Source organism: Anastrepha obliqua, chromosome 4, assembly GCF_027943255.1.
Source record: "Anastrepha obliqua isolate idAnaObli1 chromosome 4, idAnaObli1_1.0, whole genome shotgun sequence".
NCBI lineage: Eukaryota > Metazoa > Arthropoda > Insecta > Diptera > Tephritidae > Anastrepha > Anastrepha obliqua.
Window position 1 is genome coordinate 15,845,952 of NC_072895.1, and position 25,084 is coordinate 15,871,035.

At 39.3% G+C, this 25,084-nt stretch overlaps 1 protein-coding gene across 1 annotated transcript; it reads left to right on the top strand.

Moving 5' to 3' along the window:
- The first annotated feature begins 2,966 nt into the window (after positions 1–2,966).
- On the top strand, positions 2,967–23,294 carry LOC129246042 (insulin-like growth factor-binding protein complex acid labile subunit). The gene is made up of 5 exons (XM_054884551.1): positions 2,967–3,330; positions 17,512–18,810; positions 18,882–19,098; positions 21,843–22,102; positions 22,217–23,294. Exons 2-5 carry the CDS (start codon positions 17,549–17,551, stop codon positions 23,145–23,147), a joined length of 2,670 nt encoding a protein of 889 aa, XP_054740526.1. The 5' UTR covers positions 2,967–3,330; positions 17,512–17,548; the 3' UTR covers positions 23,148–23,294.
- The last annotated feature ends 1,790 nt before the right edge of the window (positions 23,295–25,084 follow it).

Below are 25,084 nucleotides of genomic sequence, written 5' to 3' on the forward strand. Positions count from 1 at the left end.
CAAAGGTTTTTCATAATTAAGGAAAACTAGGTATAACGACTCGTGCATCTCATTTATTTGCTCGATGATGATGCGCAGAGTAGCTACGATATATGATCGATGCATGATTTCTGACTGCGAAAGACTGCTTGCTGGCGTCTTAAAGTAGCTTCGATTTTATCTTTAATTCTCTCTAAGATGACTCTACCATGCACTTTAAGCGTAGCGCATAGACGTATTATACCTCTCCAGTTATCACACAAACTCAAATCTCCTTTCTTTGGAACTTTAACTATGATACCTTGCATCCAATCTTTTGGGAATTTTGCGGTATTTCAGATTTTCTTGAACAAATTATATAGAACCGCTGCTGAAAGTTTCGGTTAGATTAAGCATTTCCGATGTTATCTGCTCTATCCCGGGAGCCTTGTTAAGTTTCATTGCTACGATTGCTGCTTGGATTCCCCGCTGGGTTGGTGCTTCTGGATTAACGCGTGATATACGTGGAACCTTAGGTTTTTGATCGGGTGCAGGGTTTAGGATGGGAGAAGAAGATTTCAGGTGAGGAAGGCCTCATCTGCGTTGGAAAGATCAGGTAGAGAAGGACTTGGGTTCACTTGGTGTGTCCAATTGGCGCCGGTTGGCACGAGAACGAAACGACGGGGCGCGCTTTGTTAACCTCGGCCAAAATCGCGTAAGCTCTTATCGCGCCAATTAAGAAGATTTAAAAAGCCACAATTTAAGTATAACAACAACAACGAAAATTGAATTTTGCACGCATTCTAAATTTCCGTTAGTTTGACAAACAATAGAGAAGAGTTAGAAGTTGTTGTGAGCAATGCACTGAGAAGAGAGAGAAAAAGTAGTAACACTAAAATTAAGAATGCGTTTATACGAATGTGTGCTACTCTCGTATGAGAGGGAAGGAGTGCTCAATGTGTCACTGTGTGTACATATGTATGTATGTGCGTAAGCATACTACAATACAATATTTAATCTCTCTTGCAGAGCCATGATGTCGATTGACAAAAACTAAAAAACAGACAAACAATAAACAGTTGATAACAAAAAGTATTATGATAGGGTTGCCAACGGAACAAATTTAATGCAAGTCAAGTGAAGATGGTGTAATTTAGTTAAAAAATGAATTTGAAAAGTTTTTTATGAAACTTATGTAGTATACAAAATTAGAGTACTAATCATGTTGCTTTATGATGGCATGCAAACCAGTCAACCAGTCAACAGGCGGTTGAATGGCGCTATCCACATGAGCCGAAACCCAAAAAAACACGTCAAAGTCGATCAAAAGCGAAAGTCAGGCTACTCGTTTTCTTCAATTATCATGGCGAGGGGCACTCGGAATTCATTCTAAATTGTTCTACGTTAAATAAAGAATATTATTTGTAAGTTATGCAACGTTTGAGATAGAATGTGCGGCGGAAACGGCCCAATTTGTGGAAAGAAAACTCGTGGATCTTTCACTATGACAACGCACCGTCTCACGAGGCTCATATGGTGAACACTTTTTTGACCAAAAACTCGACCAATATCATCGAACAACCACCGTATTCACCGGATTTAGTCCGCTGTGGCTTTTTTCTTTTCCCAAAACTTAAATTGCATCTGCGCTGACGCCGCTTTAAGGGGGGAGCCTGCTTTAGAGGCTTCAAAAAATATTCGATTGAAACGAAACTTTCTGGTTTTATTGTAATATATTTCAACGGTTTTCTCAATTTTTTTCATTAAAATATATGTCATATTATGTCTGGTACAAGCATTTTGCCGAGGCGCCTCGAGTGTGCATGTGTCGTGCGGTGGGAAAGATGCAGGTCACAATTTTCATCTGAAACCAAAAACCCAAAAAGTTTTTTTATTTTGGTATAGTATAGCTTCTAGTTAAACCGAGAAAATTAAACAAAAAGTGAGAAATTCAACAATTTTTTGCTAGTTAAAAAAAAATTAATTTTTTTGGAAAAACAAAATCACTTTAGATTGTTTAAAAAGTGGGTTAATCATAACTTTCTTAAGGTTTTTTAGGTTCAACTAGAAGATAATTTAATTCCGAATACAATCAATGTTAACTCGTTTCGATAGGACGTGTAACTTTTTCCCTATCTTCCCCGCCAATTAGGAAAAATCGTAAAAATAAAAAACCGAGAAATCGCACTTCGAGCGATCCGGCCGCTCGTATACCTGATCGACACTTGCTCACAATTTCTTCAGTACCTCCGAAAATATTTTGAATTTACTCTGAAATTTTGAGGGCACATTCTTGGATAGTTTGGGAAGACATTTATGCAAAAAAAAATAATATATATATCGATTTTTTTAAGCCTCTAAAGCAGTCGATAGAGGCCGTTAAGGAGAATTCGCTGAAGAAGCTAAGGAACACGCTTAAAAAGTGCTTCGATGACTGGACTAATTGAACAATTATTGAACAATTCCCGGCACTTTTTTGACAGAATGTATGTAGACAGACATAATCCAGGGCTCAGAACCCTATAACAGGCCCGATTTAACGCTGCTATTGAAGATTTTAAGTTTTGTTTTCAGTGATAGTTTAAGATTTTTGTAAATTTTTGTAAATCTTTGCATTTAGCTTCTACGCCTACTACATTTTTCTGAAAAAAGCCACTGAAACACTATCGATAACACTTTTTCACACAAAGACTTCCCCACAAGTCAAATATGTAGAGATGTGTATGCAATATTTACAATTTTCGTAGCGGAATATAAACCAAATTGTAGACGAATGCGCGCGCCATTATCAATGCAGCTTATCTTATCAGGCCATTAGCCATACCGGGTGAGAGCTACACACATACATACGTACATACGTAGTATTAAATGTAGCTTCGGTGAGGGGGTTCGGTACGATTTGGTGTGTGTCTTCTGCTGATAAGACAAACACAATCCGTAAGCTGGGCGCAACAGGTGAACACAACCAGTAATCGAGTGAATTTCGAATGTGTCGCGTTAACGATCCGTACAAAAAAACGAGCCCTGTCAATAGATGCGCTCTTTGATAGTCAAAATTTATAGCAGCTGAGGAAAAGTGAGGAAGTGAAATAGTAAAATTTTGAAATATGTGAACAGCAATAGGAAGCGTTGCGCAATTGCATTAAAAGTGAACAAAAAGATACACCAAAAACGTGAAACAAAATTAATTCGAACAAAAACTTAGTGACTAGTTTCTTTTTTTTTTAATTATACATCAGTAATTAACACTTTAGTTTATATAAAACGCGCAGCCATCTGTAAAAAACGAAACTATAAGTCTCTAAGCGCATACATACATATATAAAAATATCATTCTTCGTCCATAAGCGCGCCGTGCTCAAAATAATTTAGGTATGACTAATCGAATATCTGCAATGCTTTGGCGTTTAGTGTCTTTGTTTTTGTAATTGTTTGTATGATAAGTTGGTTTTATGGAAATTGATAGTTGACTAAAATATTTTTAGTACATTTGTCTATAATATTATACAGGTTGGTTGAAAAGTGTTGAAAGCAAAAAATTAAAGAGCGTGGAAAATTGGAACGAAATTATTTTTTCTCCTCTTCATACGTCAAACATGAATTTTCACAACCATTTGCTGAATGATTTTTGGTGTTGTTCTATTTCTTGGAGGTACACTCGGTGGTTCATATCCAACGATTGTGCGCTCTTTGATAGTCAAACCCATGGGTAAAAATAAAAAAAAATAATTGGCGCTTACCTAGGTACATACCTATTAAATGACACTTTTTTTCAATTTCAAACATTTATTAACAAGAAATTATTACAAATTTAATCTTCAAAATAATAGCCATCGTTAGCGACACAATTTTCCCATCTCTCAGGCAATTTGTGGATGCCGCGCCAAAAAAATTGGCCATCTTTGGCCGCAAACCAATCATCGAGCCATTTTTTGGCTTCTTCCTAAGAATTGAAGCGCTGCTCGGAAAGTGCGTGGCCCATCGATGCAAACCAATGATAATCGGAAGGCGCCAAGTCTGGTGAGTAAGCCACATGCACCAGTGGTCCCCAATCGCTCGTCTCCACCAATTCCCAGGTCGCTCTTGTTCGATGTGACGGTGCATTGTCATCAAGAAAAATTACTTTGTGACGCCGATCGGCATATTCTGGGCGTTTTCGGCGTATAACGCTGTTCAAATCGGCGAATTGTCGTTGATCAGCGTCAACTGTTTCACCTGGTTTTAATAGCTCGTACCAAATCATACCATGCTGATCCCAAAAACACACACAGCATTGCCTTGCGGCCGAAGCGATTTGGTTTGGCCGTTGTTTTTGGCTTGTGCCCGGGCGGACCATACGATCTTTTACGCTTGAGATTGAGAAATACACCCATTTTTCATCACCCGTAACTATTCGCTGCAAAAAAGACTTCCTTTTGAATCGGGAGAGCAGCATTTCACAAGTGGTTTTTTGGTTCTCAACGATGTCCGCAAATCGTAGTTTGAACGCACGAAATTCGACATTTTTAAGAGCTACAAAAATGCATTGTTGTATGAAACGTAACAAACAATGAACTGAATATTATTCACAGATGACAGACGAAAAAACCAAGACATTTGGGAAGGTTTAAAAATACTCCTAGCGACATCTATGGACTAATAGCTGAAAGTCTCATTTCATAGGTATATACCAAGCCGACTTCGAATAGCAAATATTTTTTTTTTATGAAGAGCTTTTTCGTGGCAGAAATGCACTCGTAGGTTTGCTATTGTCTGCCGAGAGGTGACCGCCCTTACAGGGTCCGGCACTCGAAGTGTAACCAACTTCATACCCGTGCATCAGCTGTCTTTTAGTTGGCTAAATGACAGTCAAGAGTTTTGTTTACAAGCGCGCGGAAGCCTTTTTCCGAGAGTAAACGCAAAAAAAGAAAATCAGTAATGGGATTGCATTATATTTGGCTGAAAAATTCCAACCAGCCAGTGTTCGTGAGTTCGAGCATCTTAAAGTAAATAAAGTGCTTGTTTATCGCACCATTACTCGCTACACTGATACTGGTAGCATCGTGAAACGTTATGTAGATGGTCATCAAAAGGCTGCAACGACAGGTGAAATCTTTCAAAAAATGAGAAGCGACTTGAGCGAAAACCCCGATGAAGTGCCACTCAAATGGCGAAGGAACTGAAAATATCTGACCGTAGCATCCGCCGCATACTGAAAAATGATCTCAAAGTCAAGCCTTACAAGATCCAAAATCCAAAAAGCGCATAATCTCACACCAAAGCAGCAACAAGTCGGGCTTGAAAGAGCGAAGGAGTTGCTTTGCTTGGCCGAAAGCGGTCAATATCCGTTTCTTGTGTTCTCTGACGAGACTTTTTTTCAAATTGCACAATTCGTAAACTCTCAAAACCATAGGACTTATTTGACCGACTGTTCATACGAGAATTTGAGTCATAGATTGGCCACGAGAGGGTAGCACCCGCTACAGCTAATGGTTTAGGCCGCTGTAACCGCAGATGGGCGCTCTCCAATCGTTTTCATCGAGCCTGGCGTCAAGGTAAATGCGAAATATTATCGGGAAAGTATTCTGGTGGTTGCTTTGAAGCCGTGGGCAGACAAACATTTCGTTGGCCGACCATGGACGTTAAAACAGGACTCGGCACCGTCTCACAAAGCTCAAGTACCGCAGAAAGGCTAAAAAACAACGTTCAGAACTTCATAAAGTCCACACAATGGCTCTCACATACACCAGACACGAATCCGATGGATTATTCTCTTTGAGCCATTTTGGAGAACAGCGTCCGAGCTAAAAGATTCTCCAGCCTCGAGGCGCTGAAAAACGTCATTGCCCGCAAGTGGGCCAAAATACCTGCAAGTCACATACGGGCAGCTAGGGATGCGTTTCTGGACCATCTCAGGGCCATAGTCAAGGCAAAAGGTGATCATATCATGCAAAAGTTAATTGATCCTTAAGTTTGTATTATTTTCACACATTTCTTGCTTTGAATTGAATAAAAGTAATTTTTCAAACTAAATTTATGGGCTTTTTAATTAGTTACACTTCGAGTGTAGCTAAACGATAGATTACTTTTTCTATCGTTTTGGTGTTTCATGCTCGAAGATTCGAACCTACGCACTCCTGAATGGTAGTCACGCACCAAAATATTCGACTACAGAAATGAAGGACCAGAACTTTTTCGTGGGTCGCTATTTGTATTCCTGGCCTTGGGCGCTTCTTATGTTGTCAGGTGCCAACTGGCAATTCCATTGAAAAGTTTGTCATATTCTACCATAAACGCTTTCAGAAAGTTTTGATTTGTGAGTCTAATTAGTGCTGTTTATATTGGCTTTAAAAATTCATTGCTGTAAAAAAATTAAATTCAACCGTAAACATTTTTTTGCGATTATTTTTCATAGTCTTCGATGTGGATTAAGATGAGGAAAAGAATGCATCATTGAATTAAAATCACTATGCGGCGATGAGGCCTCATAAAAAAAACTGGAACAATGAATTTGCTCGCTCACCGACGGATTCCGGGAAGCTTTCCAACGATTGACGAAGATCATCAGGTTAAATACTGTAAGATTGAGGCATCTCTGGGTATTTGTCTGCGGTGCATGAATAAGATTTTGCACGATTTGTGGTAAACAAAACGTGTACTGAAAACGCAGCTGGCCAAAGTGCTTCGGAAATTGGTTCACACAAACATAAAATGCATTGATCATCGTGGATTTTGAAAAACAATAAAACACATTTTTAACCAGCAATGTTAGTTATTTCATTGTTAGACTAGCCCATTGCTGCCCTGGTACCATGTTATATGAATTTATTTTGCTGTTATACCTTCTAAACCAAAAAAAATTGTAAAGAGTTTTACAATAACAGGGGTTAGGCGTTAAACAGGAAAGATGATTGACGATTTTTCATGGCCGTAATTGGATGGTATTGATCTGGACAACGTTCATTTTCAACAAAACGGCGCTACGTGCCACACAAGCAACGAAACTATTGATCTTTTACAGGAAAAGTTTCCGGACCGTGTTATCTCCCGAAGAAGTGATCACAATTGGCCACAGAGATCTAGTGATTTAACACCTTGTGACTTTTTTCTTTGTGGCCACGTGAAAGAGAAGGCATACGCCAACATCCCAGGGTCGATTCAAGACATCAAATATACAATTCGTGCAGGTTTCGAGGACATAGGGCAGCCACTTCGCAATTCGGTTATGTAAAATTTCATGAAAAGGATATTGCCCTGTAAGTGTGGTGGTGGTGGTCATTTGACTGATGTTATTTTCCACTATTAGCGGCATACCTTCCTCTTTATAATGAAATAAACATCCGGTCGTTTATATTAAAAAATAGCATTTTTCTTTGAATATCAAAATAATATCTCTCATTGGAGATGAAGCCATTTAATCCAATCCCATGCTTTGGCTTTTTCGTTTTTTTGTATATTTTTCATTTTGTATGTACCACAATTCCAGCTCGTTTTTTAGGCACTCAAAAAACTGCACTATTAATGTTTGACTCAAGCTCTTTTCTTTTTGCGCCGATGTGCACACTTCAAGCATCAACATATAATAAGATAATTGTTTTTTTTTTTCACGCACTACACCACAAACAAGGAACATTTGCGCGAGCCGCTCGCTGCAAATCAAAATCGCGCTCCGCTGCATTTTCGTCCCCTGTTGTCTACTTTATACTTTACACTGTTGTCTTTTTTCGTTTGAAGTTTCAAGTCTTGCCTCTTTAAAGACATTTACATATATTTAGCGGGTAATGGTGCTATGATTTCTAAAAACTATTTGCTTGCAACATTGTTTTTTTCTTCAATTTTCCGTCTGAGCTTTTGCAAAAAAGAATACGTGAAGCCTATGAAATGTTATTTATTTTTAAATACAAATTTAACATGTCTAAGCCAAGTTTTGTGATTTGCAGAACAACGTGAACTGATGGAGGCGTGTAGGTTCGTTCCATAACATTTCCAGTATTTAATAGCAAAATAATTTCTGGCACTAAGAAACTATTTTGTCACACAGCCATGAGGTAAACCTTTCAATAAATGTCCAACAAAAACAAAAAAAGTATTTTTAAATGCATAATGAATTCCCCCATGAAGTCTTTCAGTAAGCGCCTGAGAAGCTATAGGCGATCGATTAATTCTTATAAATTTCTTATATCAACTAATTAAAATTTTTTATTTGAAAATTATACACCCGGGACCCATGTTAGCATCATGTTATTATGTCTGCCGACATACTTAGTTTAACCTGGATTTACAGTACTCAACTACCCCTGAAGTCGTTGAAGGGCTGTCTAAAGCCATGAGCGCAACTTTACTGTCGCTGCAGACACACACAGATCTGCCTCTCCATCTGTTTTTCACAACAAAGTTCATTGCTTCTTGAAACGCATACACCTCCGCTTGAAACACAGATGCGTGCATTCTAAGAGCAAAGTGTAGTTTTGTCCCGCTAGATTCCATGTAGACACCGGAGGAGGAACCGTGCTCGGTTCTGAAGTCAATTGTGAAAATGAGAAAACAGTGATTTCCGGGCTCATTTTCAGACTTTTGACCACAATTGCGCATCTGACAGCACCACACTGTATCTCTTTTCAAGGACGACTCTTGATGGCATGGAGTCAAGGGGCATGGCGGGGATCATTGGATCGAAATGCATGCCTACTCTGTTATCCAATGCCGGACTGCTGCAGATGGCCTTCAAGGCCTCTCCTTGTATGAAAACATCAAGTTGTGGTAGACTAACCAGAGCGTCTAATACCGGGCCTGAGATAATCGAAAAAGCTCCGGTGCAACAGATGGCCAAAGTGCGTTGAAGTCTCGATAAGGCTCCCCTGACTCCCTCGAGAGAGAGTCTACTCATCGAGACCACTGATGCATAAAAGATAATATGTCTTATCATAGCCGTGTAGATCGAGAATTACTCCAAGATATTGGATTTCTTTGGATAGCTGGATTGTGACTCCTTTTAGCTTAGGTAGAACGAGTTCATCAAGCTTCCTCCTTCTGGTAAAGAGGACAGGGTTTGCCTAGGTTGGGTTTGCCGATAGTACATTCGCACAGCACCAAGTGGGAATCATATCTAGAGTTTTCTGCACTTTTCTACAGATGTACAGATAAACGAAGGGCCTGTTAGCAAACAGGCAACGTCGTCCGGATATGCTTGTGCCTAGACTCCCGCATCATTTAAGGTGGTGAGTAGAGGATCGAGCACCATGCATCAGAGCAATGGAGACAGTACACCACTTTGGGGCAGCCTCTATTAACCCCGGATGACACCAGCCGAACTTCCTCTGCTCGCAGAATGGAAAAAGTTATGAAATTAGAAAGTATTCAAGACTTTCGAAACCCTATCTAAATGATGTAAAGTTTGCTCCTCCTTGTGTAATAAGAAAACGAAAAAAAACATTTTAGAATGAATATTAATGGGTTTATTATTTGTCGCATAGTTATTATCAATCTAGCCCTTGTTCAATTATCGCTGTCATTAACATTTTCCCATTGCATCTGTGCATAAAAAGTTGTAAAAGTTGCATTATTATATTTTTATAATACAATTCGAGTACGAATAGCTCTGCTATACAATTTTCTGCGAAAATACAACTATAAACTGATTTCTGCTTATAATAATAATATCAAAATGTATGTAGGTATATATATAAATGTATATGCACATACATACACATAGGTACGCATGTAAGAGCGCTTGTAACTGTTTTGTTTCGCTTTCATGCGCTCTTTCATTGATAGGAGCAGATAAAGTTGATAAGGACGGCTACGAGTATATGCCGTGTACATATGTACATAGTTAGCAACATACATACATACATACATACATGGCTCTAAGTATACTTTTTAAGCCATTTCATTAACAAAACAAATACCACAATGTCATATTCTACAAGTAATTAAAAACCCAGTTGAGAAACTATGAAGCGGCTACAAAATATAGTAGACGATTTTCTTTCTTGTACCATTCTGTCAAAAAATATCGGCAAAAAGCGCGTGTTACACATCCATATAGTATGTATACATTTTTTTGCCGGAATGTTTTTACAACTGTCCTCTATAATGCGGCAGAGTTTGAGCGTCATCTGTCAATTAGCTTGTTTTCGGCATTTGATTATATCAGTCAACCGCAGGTGTGCGGATAAAAAATATCGAAAAAAGAATTTGTCTAAAATTTTGTGTTTTGAATGGGATTTCGTGTGCTGAATCGCCGAAAATGTTGCAGAAAGACTATGGCGAGTGTGCTTTATCAAAAAGACGGTTCTACGAGTGGTATAAGGATTTTGCAGAGGGCCTAGAAGTCGTGGAAGATTTGCCTCGATCTGGTCGTCCATCAAACTCTTCTATGGATGAAAATGTCGACAAAGCCATGGAAATGGTGCCGGAAAACCATCATTTAAGTTTGAGGGAGGTAGTTCGTGACTTTAGTGTGTCTCACGATTGCAACATTTTACACCATTAATTGGCCATGAGACGCATTAGGCGTAGCTGCTCGACTCGTTCCAAGAGAATTGAATTTCTTTCAAAAAATTTATCGGAAAAAGGTGGCTGAAGACATGCTTGAGCAAGTGAATTCAGACCCAACGTTTATGAAGGGCATCATAACAGGTGATGAGACGTGGGTATATGAGTTTAACATGCAAACCAGTCAACAGGCGGCTGAATGGCGCTATCCAAATGAGCCGAAACCCTAAAAACTACGTCAAAGTCGGTCCAAAGTGAAAGTCAGGCTACTCAGGGTGTTGTGCACTCGGAATTCATTTCACCGTTTGAAATAAAGTGAATAAAAAATATCATTAGGAAGTTATGTGACGTTTGACACAGAATGTGTGGCGGAAACGGCCCAATTTGTGGAAAGAAAACTCATGGATTTGCACCGTGACAACGCACCGTCTCACAAGACTCATATTGTGAACACTTTTTTCCCCAAAACCTCGGCAAATATCATCGAACAACCACCGTATTCACCTGATTTAGCTCCCAGTGACTTTTTCCTTTTCCCAAAACTTAAATTGCCACTCCGCGGACGCCGCTTTGAGTCGATAGAGGCCATTAGGAGAATTCGCTGAAGGAGCTGAAGAAGATCTCTTCAAACGCATTTAAAAGGTGCTTTGATGACTGGACTAATCCTTGGCAGATGTGTATTGCTTCGAATGGAGCCTATTTTGAAGGCGGCAAAATAAATTTTGATGATTCAACAATTCTTTTGCGTTTTATTGAACAATTCCGGGTACTTTTTTGACAGAATGTAATTGGAATCACTTGAACAAATGCGATTTTCCACTGTAGTCCAGATTACACTATTGGCCATGGACTTTGAAACTTTTACAATGCTTCTATAAAATGGAAATTCACCCAAATATTTTTTTACACGGTCTTTTTTACACGAGTTTGAAATAACATGGTTCGTTAATCAATTTTTTTACACGAAATTTTCGTTCTTGCACGAATCTCAAAAAAATAATTGTCTTTCTAGGAGCAATAGGTACATTTCAGAGCTAACCAAGTCCAACTGTGCATTAAAGTTTCTACGTAATCTTAAGGTCGCGTCTAATTGTATAACAAGAATTGTACAAGGTGGCGCAAAATTAATCATCCAATTTTATTTTTGAATATTTTTTTTTACTGAAGAAAAGAAAATAATTTTGGGTGATGAAAATCTGTATGGATCAAGGTGGCGCAAAATTAATCATCCAATTTGGTTTTTGAAACATTTTTTTTTACTGAATAAAATAAAATAATTTTGAGTGATGAAAATCTTTTTTTCGACCTTTACTTATACAATGCTTGTTTGTTTGTAAACAGCAGCTGTCCAGTTTGGAAAGGTCAAATAATTTGCATTTGCAAAAATTATAAATATTCCAATAGATTGATTAATTTTGCGCCACATATTTCACACATCTATGTAGACATCATCCAAATCACTATTAGGTTGTTCAATAAGTTTTGCTTTTCTATCTTGGTGCCCTCTGCATATGAACTTCTGTGAAGTTTCACTTCAATCTGCCAATTCATGCTTTGTTCACCAGCTATTTAGTATCGACGTGTCGCAGTATTTTCTACAATGGAAAAAATCAAGTATCCTGCAGCGAATGTTAAAAGTGTATAAGCATTTTTCGCCATCAATTCGTACAAGAGAAAGTTGGCTTGCTGAGTTAAACGTAGTCGTACAAGCCTTGAAGAAGACAAGCCCAAAAACAGCGACTACACCAGAAATCGCAGAAAAAATGCAGGATATCGTATTGGAATTTAGTAGAAGACCTAGGCATCTCTTAGAGCAATGTAAGCAATATTTTTACTGAAGTATTGGGTTTCAGAAAGCTGGGTGCGCAATGGGTGCCGTTTTCGCTAACAATGGAACAAAAACACATTCGAATGAGACTTTTTCAGTAAAATTTGGCGGGTTTTCGAAAAGATAAAGTGAATTTTGTGCGTCAATTCATCACTATGGATGAGACTTGGGTCTTTCACCATGACCCTAAATCAAAATAAGTGGTGTGAACGCGGTTCTTCGGCTCGGATACGAATCTGTATCCAGAAATCGGCCAAGAAGTTGTTAGCATCAGTTTTTTGTTATGCGAAAGGAATTATTTTTTTGTGGATTACTTGAAAACTGGTAAAACAATAAATTCTGAATATTATTGTAACATTTTAGATCGGCTGAAGGAAAAAAAAAGTTAAACTATACCCAGTTTGCAAAAGAAAAAACTCTTTTTCATCAGGACAAATCACCGTGTCACAACAGCATTTTGACAATGGCTAAAATCGATGAATTAAAGTTCGAATTGTTGGAGTATTCTCTGTATTTACCAGATTTGCCTTCTAGCGACTTCTATCTGCTTGCAAATCGAAAAATGCGTGTTAAAAGCGTTTTTCATCAAATGATGAGGTCATAACAGCTGTGGAAGCGTATTTTGCACGGCTTCAAGATTTTCACTCTAGGGATGGAATTCATAAATTGGAATCTCGTTCGAACAAGTGTATTGATGATGCTCAGGGAGACTATAATGAATAATAAAGTGCATTTCAAATCATAAAATTGTCTTTTTCTCATCGAAACGCAGAACTTATTGAACAACCTAGTTTTTTTTTAGTTTTTCAATTTTATTAAATGTCTGTTCTGTTATTTTAAATGCCTGTTCTGAGTTTTGTTAGACATTAATAAATAAATAAATAAATAAATAAAAGTAATGAATAAATTAAATAATTAAATAATAAATAAATAAAGCCGAATTGCGGTATGCTGAAGGCCAGGAAGTGGAGTCAAATTTTATGTAGAATTATTTACGATACTTCGACGCTTCGCTTGGCTGTGCAATCGATCGACTTATGAACTTCTACAGTAGTATTAATATTAATGTTATCTACTTTCATATAAATATGAGCGCGTGTTCGCTTAAAAATTAGTCACCAATGACCGATAACCTTGTAAATAAAAAAAATTAGATTTAGATATAAAATTTTTTTGAAGTTGTGATATTTTATAGAATGTATTACTGTTGTCGGCGGCCGCCTTAGCCGAATGGGTTGATGCGTGACTACCATTCGGAATTCAGAGAGAGAACGTCGATTCGAATCTCGGTGAAACACCAAAGTTAAGAAATAGTCCACGGGCTCGAAACCATGGCCATGAAACACCAAATGATAGAAACAAATGTTTTTATAGCTGTTAGTCCTCGGCAGGCAGTGGCAAACCTCCGAGTGTATTTCTGCCACATATATACACATATGTAGGATTCGCGGTACTTTATTTCACAAGTCTGCACGACGTGACTACTAAAATGCAACTTTTTTATTTACATCGCAGAACATACTTTTATATCATAGGTTTGAGGAGATCATCAGGATATCCGCAATATGGCAAGCGTCAGAGTATATTTTTGACTTGAAAAAATGTCTCATAAAAACCTTTGCCTTTCGAAGGCGGCATAAAATAGTAGGTTCCTCCTTTTTTCGCGGCGCGCACCCACCAACAATTTCAGAAGCTTGGAATAAACATTTTGCAGTGGTATTTTCGCCTGTATTATGTTAATATTTTTGTTAATTTTGTCATTATCCAAGGTGGACAATGTTTTGTGTATGAAATATCGGAAGCTCCTCTACTGCGTATCTGCTTACTAATGTACGTAGCAACGCTTCGTTAGAGCTGTAATTTGCACTGATATTCTGATTCTGCACTGAACTGGTTCGCTATACGTATTTGAATATAACTCGAAAAGTTAAGGGAATCTCGCTATGAAAGTTTCAGGGACTACTGCGCATTCCCTCAGCTATCAATGAGAAGAATAAGAAAAAAATCTGAGAGGTGATGATTTTACAAAAAATTGATGAAATTCCAAATATTCCCAAAAAAATTTAATAAATATATTTCAAATATTCCCAAAATATTTTAATTAAAAAAAAATTGTTTTTGTAAACTTACAAAAAATTTATGAAATTCCAAATACTCCGAAAAAAATTTAATAAATATATTTTAAATATTACCAAAATATATTAATTTAAAAAAAATTGTTTTTGTAATTTTACAAAAAATGTATAAGATTCCAAATATTCCCAAAAAAATTTGATAAACATATTTTAAATATTCCCAAAATATTTTAATTAAAAAAAATTTGTTTTTGTAATTTTTTTTTCAAAAAGCAATTTTTTTCTAAGTTTAATATGTGCTAAAAATTTAAAAGAAAAAATGTTTTTTTAAGTTTTTTAATGCTAAAAAGAACCGGTGATGCTAAAATCTTTAACATTGAATAAGTCTCAAAACTATACATTTTTTCAGTTCTCTACTAGAGAAAAATTGGCCAAATTGTCCAAAATACGAGTACATCCTGAGATCGCTTGACATGGAATTGCTGTAATGAGAAAACTACCAGCTTCTTCTACATACGCAGCTTCTTTTCAAATTATTTAAAAAAGCCTTTTTAATCTTCCCCATAGATTATTTCAAAAATTTATTGTTCACTTCTTCTCTCCATACTCAGCAAACTTCCACCAAAAGTGTTCACGAAAAATCGCTGTATGTGGCGGTTCCCAAACCCAGCGCACAACCAGATAAACTGATTTGCTTCCACTCTTCACGTTAGCTCGCTCTCGAACGGGTGTTCGGAAGCTAACCAGAGGATACTTGTACGAAGCTCGGAAGTTGTGAGCAGCTTGAACCATATGAAGAATTGTCCTGGCCACTCCGAAATGAATGGCGATCAGGGGCTTTCTTGACTTGCGTAGATTTCTACATATAGGTATGTACATAAAACCACCCTCCGACCGCTTAAGCGGTTTTGGCAGAGTTTAACAAAGCACGCCAGTCGTTTTTTCTCGTGCTAATCGGCGCCAGTTGGTAACACCAAGTGAAACCAAGTCCTTCTCCAGCTGATCTCTCCAATGCTGAGGAGGATATCCTCTTCCTCTGCTACCACCTGCTGGTACCGCATCGAATACTTTCAGAGCCGGAGCGTTTGTATCGAAGCCGCGGAATCTGTATTCGCTGCACTACTCGTAGGTCTATATCGTCACAAAGCTCATACAGGTCGTTGTTCCATCGCCTACGATATTCGCCGTCGCCAACGTGCAAAGGTCTAAAAATCTTCCGCAGAATCTTTATCTTAAACACTCCAAGCGAGTCATCGGATATTGTCATCGTCCACATTTCTGCGGCATACGTTAGGACGGGCATGATGAGAGTCTTGTAGAGTATTAGTTTTGTTCGTCAAGAGAGGACTTTACTACTCAATCCCCTACTCAGTCCAAAATAGTCCTTCTTGGCAAAATATATTCTCCGTTGGATTTCGAGGCTGACATTATTATCGGTATAATGTTGGTTCCTAAATGAACGAAGTCCCTTACAGCCTTTTTAGGTGTTCGGTTGAGCTCATTCTCCTATTTGTGGGGTGCGCCTTGATGTTGTACCACAAATGGAGCGACCTAAAGTTTTAGGCTAACTCCAAATAGCAAATGGTTTTTATAAGTAGCTTTTTTATGGCAGAAATACTCTCAGAGTTTTGCCATTGCCTGCCGCAGGACGACGAACTTTTTTGATACCTCTTACAACCTCGAAATCATAACTGCCAACACTGACGTGAGTGCCGATACGCGAGTGCGCAGACTGTTTGTCTGATGACCGGAGGGACTTCGTTTTGTCCTCATTCACCATCAGACCCATTTGTATTGCTTCTTTATCTAGTTTGTCAATTAATTCTGATTACAATACTTTATTTTTAGGTGTGCAACTAAGTTCCCGCTGTTTGTCAATAAATGCCACCAGCAGTGTGCACTAGTCGATTCTAACATAACCTAAACGTCATAAACCAAGCTTAGACACATGGTAAACGAACTCCATCGACACATTAGTGATTTTGTTTTGGTCTCATACACTTTTGGTTTTGTGAAAATGTCTGATTTTGTGCCGAATAATCGTCATTTGCGGGAAGTGTTGATTTTCCTCTTTCATTCAAAAAAAAAAAACGGCGGCTGAAGCGCATCGAGAGCTACAAAAAATTTATGGAGATGCTGTTTTAAGTGATGCTGTTTTAAGAGATTGGTTACGTCGCTTCAAAGACGGTGATTTTAACGTAGATAACCGTCCGCGGGAAAGAAGGTCAAAAACCTTCGAAGACGCTTAATTGGAGGCTTTGCTCAATGAGGATTCGTGTCAAACGCAAGAAGAGCTTGTTTCAGTATTAGGAGTTACCTACCAATCTATTTCCAAGCGATTACATGCTTTGGGAATGATTCAGAAAACAGGGAACTTGGGTTCCTTATCAATTAAAACCGAGGGATGTTGAACGGGGTTTTTTCGTCTGTGAATAACTGCTTCAGCGGCAAAAAAGGAAGGGTTTTCTTCATCGCATCGTAACGGGTGATGAAAAGTGGACTCATTACAGCAATCCAAAGAAAAGAAAGTCGTGCGGACTGTCCGGTCATGCTTCTACGTCGTCGCCTCGGCCGAATATTCACGCTGCGAAGGTTATGCTATGTATTTGGTGGGACCAAGTTGGTGTTATTTATTATGAACTGTTAAAACCAAGCGAAACCATCACTGGGGATCGGTATCGACTTCAATTGATGCGATTGAGGCGAGTACTGCGCGAGAAGTGATCCTACAGCATGACCACGCTCGGCCTCACGTTGCCAAATCCGTTAAAACCCTCCTGGAAACACTGAAATGGGAAATCCTACCCCACCCGCCATATTCTCCAGATATTGCGCCATCCGATTATCACCTGCTACGATCGATGGCACCTGGTCTAGCTGACCAGTAGTTCCATTCATATGAAGACATCAAAAAATGGCTTGATCCGTGGATAGCCTCAAAAGATGAACAGTTTTACCGCGGCGGTATACGAGATCTACCAGAAAGATGGGAAAAAGTAGTAGCCAGCCATGGGCAATACTTTCAATGATTCGCTTGTAACCATTTTTTCAGAATAAAGTTTTATTTTCATCAACAAAAAAAAAACAGCGAGAACTTAATTGCACACCTAATATGTTATTCCTTACTCTTTTTCTTACCTAATTTTGATGCAATTTAATTTTTTCTCTTTTCAGCATATCCAAATGTCATATTCCATATCATCGTGTAAAAATGTCTAACCTCTACCATTTCCTCACCATATCGTTGCTACTCTATTTCACCTCCTCGAGCTCGGCAGTTAATTGTCCAAAAAACTGCAAATGTTCGTGGGTTCTCGACAGTCTGGGTGTCGACTGTTCACACAAAGGTCTAACGGAGTATCCTGAATTTTCGGATCTGCCCATCGATCATCTGGATTTATCTGGCAACCATTTTGATCATTTTCCCACGCAGTTGGCCGCCATAGGATCACTCATCTACTTAGATCTCTCCAACAATCAAATAGATCATTTAGACGCGGACGCGCTAGTGGGTTTTACAGCTCTACGTGTTTTACTGCTCGCCAACAACAGCTTCAACAGTTGGGTGGCTCTAAATCCAAGCAATGTTTTTCAGAATGCCATTAGCTTGAAGCAACTTAGTCTGAGCGGAAATAAACTGGAAACATTTACGGGTCACAAGTCCGAAGAAGCGCTGATTAGTGAATCGTTGACAAGCCTGGCACTTGAAAAGTGTGGCATTACAACAGTTGGCGGTGATCATCTTATAAACGGACTGCCTGCACTCGATAGACTTTCGCTGTCGGGGAACGTGATTACGACGCTGAACAACATACCTTCGAGCACCTTGCGCGTGCTGGAACTCAGCAACTGCAGTTTGCTGCGCATTCCCGCAACACTAACCGAAGGTTTGCCAAACTTGGAGACTTTAAATGTTTCGTGGAACTTTGCGTTGGAACTCAAAGATGCGATAATATCGGATACACTTTTGGAGTTGGACGCTTCTTTTTGCAATTTGGATACTGTAAACTTGAGTGGGTTCCCAAGTTTAACGCGTGCGCGCTTGCGTGGCAATATGTTACGCAAACTGGATCAATCCACCTTCGCCGTTAATACTCTTTTGGAGACAGTAGATTTGGGGCGCAATTCGTTGCGTAGTCTACAAGCGGATGCCTTCGTTAATTTGAAACATTTGACCACAATCGATTTGTCTTACAATGAAATTGCGCGTCTCGATATGAATTTGTTCCGTGCCAACGATGTGCTCGTCTCGATCAACCTGAGTCGCAATGTCATTGAGAAATTTACGAAACTTGTATCCAATTCGTTGCGTGAAGTCAACTTAAGTGGCTGTGAAATAATAATGATCGAGGGTAATGCGTTAACGGGCTTACCGGCAATCCAACGGCTCGACCTATCGAAAACACTAATCAAGGAATTTCCGTCTAATATGCGTTCGGAAACTTTACAGAAATTAGATTTGAGTAACTGCAAGTGAGTAAGAATTCTACTGGAGTATAAAGTCGGAGTGCATTAAGCAGGATTAACGTTGCTTTCTTTCCCAGATTATCTGCCCTACGCAACACGACATTCGCAGGGTTTCCGGAATTGGCTTGGTTGCAGTTGAATGGCAATCGCTTTACAAATCCAATACCAGCTGGATATTTTCGTTCAAACCAGTACTTAGATGCCATCTGGATTAGCGATAACCCATGGATTTGCAATTGCCAAGATGCAACGTTTATGGACTTCTATGATTATCTAACCGCACCGCCACAGAAGGTATGCAATCAATGGGACGTAGGTTTGGTAGATTTTTTCTGCTTTTCTGTTCAAAAAAATGTGGCACTGAGTACAACGAAAATGTACACATTTCGTGAGATTTTCTCGCTCTCACTTTGGCATTCACAAAGAAAGAAGAAACAACGAAGTGAGGTTAGCTTGCCTTAACTTCTTCTTCTTCTTGATTGGCGCGATAACCGCCTACGCTACTTTGGCCGAGTTTAACAAAGGATAGGTTACACTGGATGGCCGAAGCCACACAGAGACCATTTTGGTCCATAGCTATACCAGATCAGAGACCTATTTAGCGAAAATATGCATCACTCAAGATGCGCGTACAGTTCGCGAATTTTAGGAGTCGCTCAAGCTCTAGTTCAGGGATAGTTTCTAGCCTTTCAAAGCTGTAAGCACCCAGGTAGCATAATCTAGTTTTCGAGAGAGCCGGAGAGTAGCATATAAGATGATCCAAAGTCCCACGTCGTTAATGGTTAAATTTAGCCTGTAAGCGTGTGCTGCCCTGTTGGTATACCAACTAAAGTTCTACAGTTTCTTCTATCGAATGATATAACCGATTTAGTACACTTGTCATCATATGCGTGTTTACACATGATCCTGGCAACTTTGCAAATGGTTAGGCTAAGCCATTTGCCTTTTGCCTTTCTGAGCATGTGTTCCTCTAGTTCTTTTTGAATTGATCCCCTGCAAGTTTCGCGCCTTCTTTAGCTATTCCATCCACTGTCTCGTTTCTCTCTATGCCTTTATGCCCAGGAACCCAATAAACACAAAGCCTGCGGTTACAAGCGAGCTTGTTGATTGCTTCCTTGCATTCAAGGACATTTTTGAATGATACGCAGTATGATTTTATCGCTTTTATAGCCGCTTGGCTATCCACGCGTTCCCCGGAGTGGTCTCTTGAGTTTTGGGAATAGTCAGAAGTCACACGGAGCCAAATCAGGCGAATACGGTGGTTGCGGAACGATATGCGTGGAATTTTTGGCAAAATGGTCACGAAGAACGAGTGCAGTGCGAGACGGTGCATTATCGTGATGCAAAAACCAAGAGTTGTTGGCCCATATTTCTGGTCTTTTTAGACGAATTGCTTCACGTAAACGACGCATAACGCTCAAATAATATTCCTTATTAACAGTTTGGACAGGTGGAAGGAATTCATAGAGCACCACACCACGAAAATCGAAAAAACTGTCATCATGACCTTTATTTTTGAACGACTTTGACGTGCTCTTTTCGGTCTGGCCTCGCCTTTAGCACGATATTCGCTTGATTGGTCGGTTGTTTCAGAGTCGTAAGCATAAATCCAAGACTCATCTCCCGTAATGATGCATTTGAGCTTGTCCTGATAGTCTGAAAGCATTGTTTCCCACACATTAACGCGACGACTTCCAAGAAATTGAGAGACTTGACTTTTCGTAGGCCCAAATGGTCCTTCAAAATGGTTTTCACAGATCCTTCTGATATTCCGATCATATCAGTAAGGTCTTTAACAGTCAACCGACGATTTTTGAGGACTAACTCCTTCACTTTATTGACGTGTTGGTCATCTGTTGACGTCGATGGTCGTCCGGAGCGCTCCAAGCCATCAACACGTTCTCGACCCTCTTTAAAGTCTTTGTACCACTTATAAACATTTTTCTGCGACATGGTCGAATAACCAAATGCCTTCTGCATGCTAAACGTTTCCGCAACCAAAATTTTATGGCACTTCTCTGCTCAATCAAATCAGACATTGTAAAAATCTAAAAATACACTCTTGGTCGTTTGGTAAACACAAGCGGAAATATATTAGTGATAATGACATTCACATGAAAGTTGGCCCAGATGTTATTAACAGTGCTGCCAACTCATGAAAAAAATAACTAGAGCGAAATTTTAATATCGCGAAGTTTGACAAATAAATTCACCTTACTTTTTGCCCACAGTAGCATACAGCAAGACAATACCCAATATGTGCGGTTTAGCAAGCTTACTAGGCTGTTGACGTCTAAGACAGATAGTTGTTCGAGACTCTCGAATAGCGGTTGACCCAGGGTTAACATTCTGTCCTTCCATAGGGCAAGGCATTCACAGAGGAAATGGAAGATTGTTTCCCGGTTGTCTGCTACTGTGACAGTGTGTGTTGTGAAGGATGCCCATTTTGGCTGCTCCGATAGACCAAAAGCCGGTTATGACTGCCGTTAAACTCCAGGCGTCTCGTCGTTCCATGTTTATCAATGTTAATAATTGCTTAAGGTTGTAGGTGGGCCATAACGTTCTCTTTATTTTGCATTTCGTCTGGTCTGCATTTCTGTCAGCCTATTTCTACCGCCTCGGACTCGTTACAGGATGCACCCTGTTTTGCCAGTTTATTAGCTTTCTCATTTCCTTCTATGCGCCTATGGCCAGATACCCAGATGAGAGTGACGACTGTCGTGCGCGTTAAAGGCTTAAGTTCTTCCTTGCTTTGGCTGATGATTTTTGACTTGGTTACAGGAGACCTTAAAGCTAAAATGGCTACTTAACTATCTGAAAAAATGTATACTTCCGATGGTTGTTTTGGATGTTTTCTAATTATCTTGCAAGCTTCTCTTATGTCGAGAACTTTTGCTTGAAAGATAGTATTCTCCAAGTCTTACTTTGCATTGTATGCATTTTCTTTACACAAATTGTTGGATCTTTATGAACATACCCACATACACATATTTCAATGAATAGCTCATCAAACATCATTGTTCTCCGTGTATTTCCAGTTAAAGGACCGCAACAGCGTGCGCTGTGCATCACCCTCCCACTTCTATGGCAAGACTTGGGAAGGAGCTTGTGCGAATGTCTGGGTACCCAGCGGACGCACTTCAAGGGCTGAAAGAGCATGGACCACGATTATGTTGTGCCTCTTGGCGATCGGTGTGGGCACCCTCATCTACACTTGCGTCAAAAAGTTTGTGAAGAGTCGCAAGCAACGACGTAATCGAGATGAGTATCGACAAAATCGCGCTGAAATGATGGAAATGTGAGTGAGATTGTTAAAGCGACATCTATTTTAAATACCTACTTACATACATACACACATACATATGTACATACACGCGTGTATATACTAAATATTCATATATCTCGCTTTCAGTCGCGCACAAAACCAGCGCATGCTCGAGGAGGCCGGCACACCAAATGCCCCAAATCTGTACGAAAATCACTTGCCCTCCTACGAAGACGCCATACGCATGCCAAAACTGGAACGACCCGCGAAATCAATGGTAGATCTGACCGAATCGGGTCATGCGCGTCGCACTAAACTACGACGTTCACACACCAACCCTGAGGGCGATGCCGACGACAACGACGATTTGATGCTGGACGATCGTCAACGCTTCCGTAGCGAGGAAATGCTATCCAATCGCGCAAAAGAGCGTACCGCTCACATAATTCCTTTCACGCGTACCGGCTATGTTGAATACAGCAATTCGCGCAGTCGTCGTCTCAGCGTTGAAGATTCACGCTTCCCAGCTGCGCATTTGAAGTCACAGAATTTGCAAAGTGCCGAGAAGATAGCCAACTTTCAAGGTTATGAACACAGCCCCTACACAAAGCGGCGTCCCAAAGTGGCCGAAATACCGCCATTCAAGCGCGCCACAATGCGCCCCGATAGCGTGGAATTCCTCACCGATCCCGAATACGACGACCAAAGCAAACCGGGCAGCCCATTTGCGCGTCGTAAGCCGAAGACTCCGCTCGCAGTTCGTCCACTGCCGCCCGCTGTTGAGGATTATTTCGGCAGTGAACAGAAAGCACGCGTTTCCTCATCCGACGATAGTGATTTCCAAGTAATAGTAGAGCCAGAGATCTCCTCCATTGCCGAAGTGCATAATACGTCGTCGTCGGCCGATGGTGGTGCGTCAGGGAGCTTGGAGCGCGGCAGACGCAAGAAGCGGCTGAATTCAGTGAGCAGGCGTGCGAGCGGTAATTTCACAGCTGCAGCGGCTGACGACAGTACTTCGTCGTCGGAGCGGGATCCGATTGTGGTGGTGCATAAGCCAATGCGCGAAACGCTGTTCTAACTGAAGGCGAGGGAGAGTAGTCAGCAAGTAAATCAACTGCTAAGGGCACACGCATACTTACGTGCGTATGGATAAGGGCATGCAAAAGTGTGTGCGCTGCAACGAGTATTTAACGATTAATATAAATATAAAATAATGTACTTTAATATACACATATACATATGCGTATGTATGTGTTAAATTAGAAAAATTAATTTTATATTATTTAAGTTAGAATTTTTAATACTTTTTTTCACCACCCAAAGATGGAATAGTAAAAGTAATTTGATTTTGCTTATTTATAAACACTAATCAAATCCACAAGAATAATACACAAAAAGCTTTAAAATTCTTAAACAAAATATTTTATTTTAAAACCTCTGCAGCACCCTGTTCTTCACACATGAGAACAGTTCGTAGAGGTTTGTGGTTTTGCTAATGCCTCAACATAGCAACGAGTTGACAGATGGCGCGCTGTATGCTGATGCGCTTGGTGGTTGCCTGTGCCAGAAAGTGGTGCGGGACTTGGCTACGCAATTTTTGGCACCGGCGACTTCCGGCTGCCTTGCTAACCAATTCTGTTCGCCTGGCAGAAATGGTGTTTTGTAAAACCGGTGATTTCTGAAAAACCCGGCTAGGGTATTGAAGATTTTCACTAAATCGGCAACGATGATTGAATGGAATCGACTTTCCTACGCAGCACATCAATAAAACAAATTAAATGGATGTTTAGGAATAAATAAAATAAATAAAATAAATAAATAAAGGAAAGTAAATAAAATGTGCGGTTGCGCTGGGTATGAAATCGCGGAGCTTTAAATTATGAGTAGAAGAAGGTATGGAATTTTGCACCTGTTATCCGTTGGGCGATTTACCAGGCTTACGTATCATGGTAATTCGGCGAATTTCCATTATTCGGGTGCGTACCTTTTTAAATAAACTGATCAAATAAACAATGCAATTTTTTGGCACCTTACGAAGCACTTCAATGCCGAATACCTGACAATATTTTGGAATTCAAAAAAACGCAATCATTGTTTCATTCAGCTTAATATTAGTGTGTTCAGATGGTGAATAATCGGAAAACATTGGAATCGAAACGAAAAAGTACGAAGGCATATAATTTGCATGTTTTGTTTTTTTCTATTTTTTGGATACTTTTTTCCTGAATATCAAATTTTTCAGAAATTTAGTTATAGGCGAAATTTGGATAAAAAATAACTTTTGTCGAAGTAGAAACGAAGTGAAATCGGAACGAAATATTTTGGAAATTAAACAAACATAATATTGTGTTGAAGTAGCGGCGATATATAATCGGTATACGTTGGAATCGAAACGAAAAAGTACGAAAAAAACTGTTGTCGAAGTAAAAACGAAGTGGAATCGGAACGGAACTTTCGGAATTGAAACAAACTAGAAATTGTGTTCAAGTGGTGGCGATATATTGTATGTATAATCAGAACACGTTGGAATGGAAATGAAAAAGTACAAAGGTGTATAGCTTGCATGTTTTTTTTTTTTAATAGTTTTTTCCTGACTATAAATTCTTTCCGAAATTTAGTTACAGATTAAATTTGGCTAAAAATAACTTTATTAGAAACAAAGTGGAATCGGAGCAGAATGTTTTAGAATTGAAACATAATATATATACCTATTGCTGCATTCAGTTTACATTTCACATATAGTTACACATTAAATTTGACTAAAAAATAACTTTTGCCGAAGTGGAATCGGAACGGAATACTTTGGAATTGAATTGTATTTTTGGGATATTTTTCTCCCGGCTATAAATTCTTTCAAAAATTTAGTTGTAGGCAAAATTTAGCTGAAAAAACTTTTGTTGATGTAGAAACGAAGTGGAATCGGAACGAAATATTACGGAATTGAAATAAAATATTGCGCACCGATTCCTGCATTCAGTTTACATTTCACATTTAGTTTGCCACTAAATTTGGCTA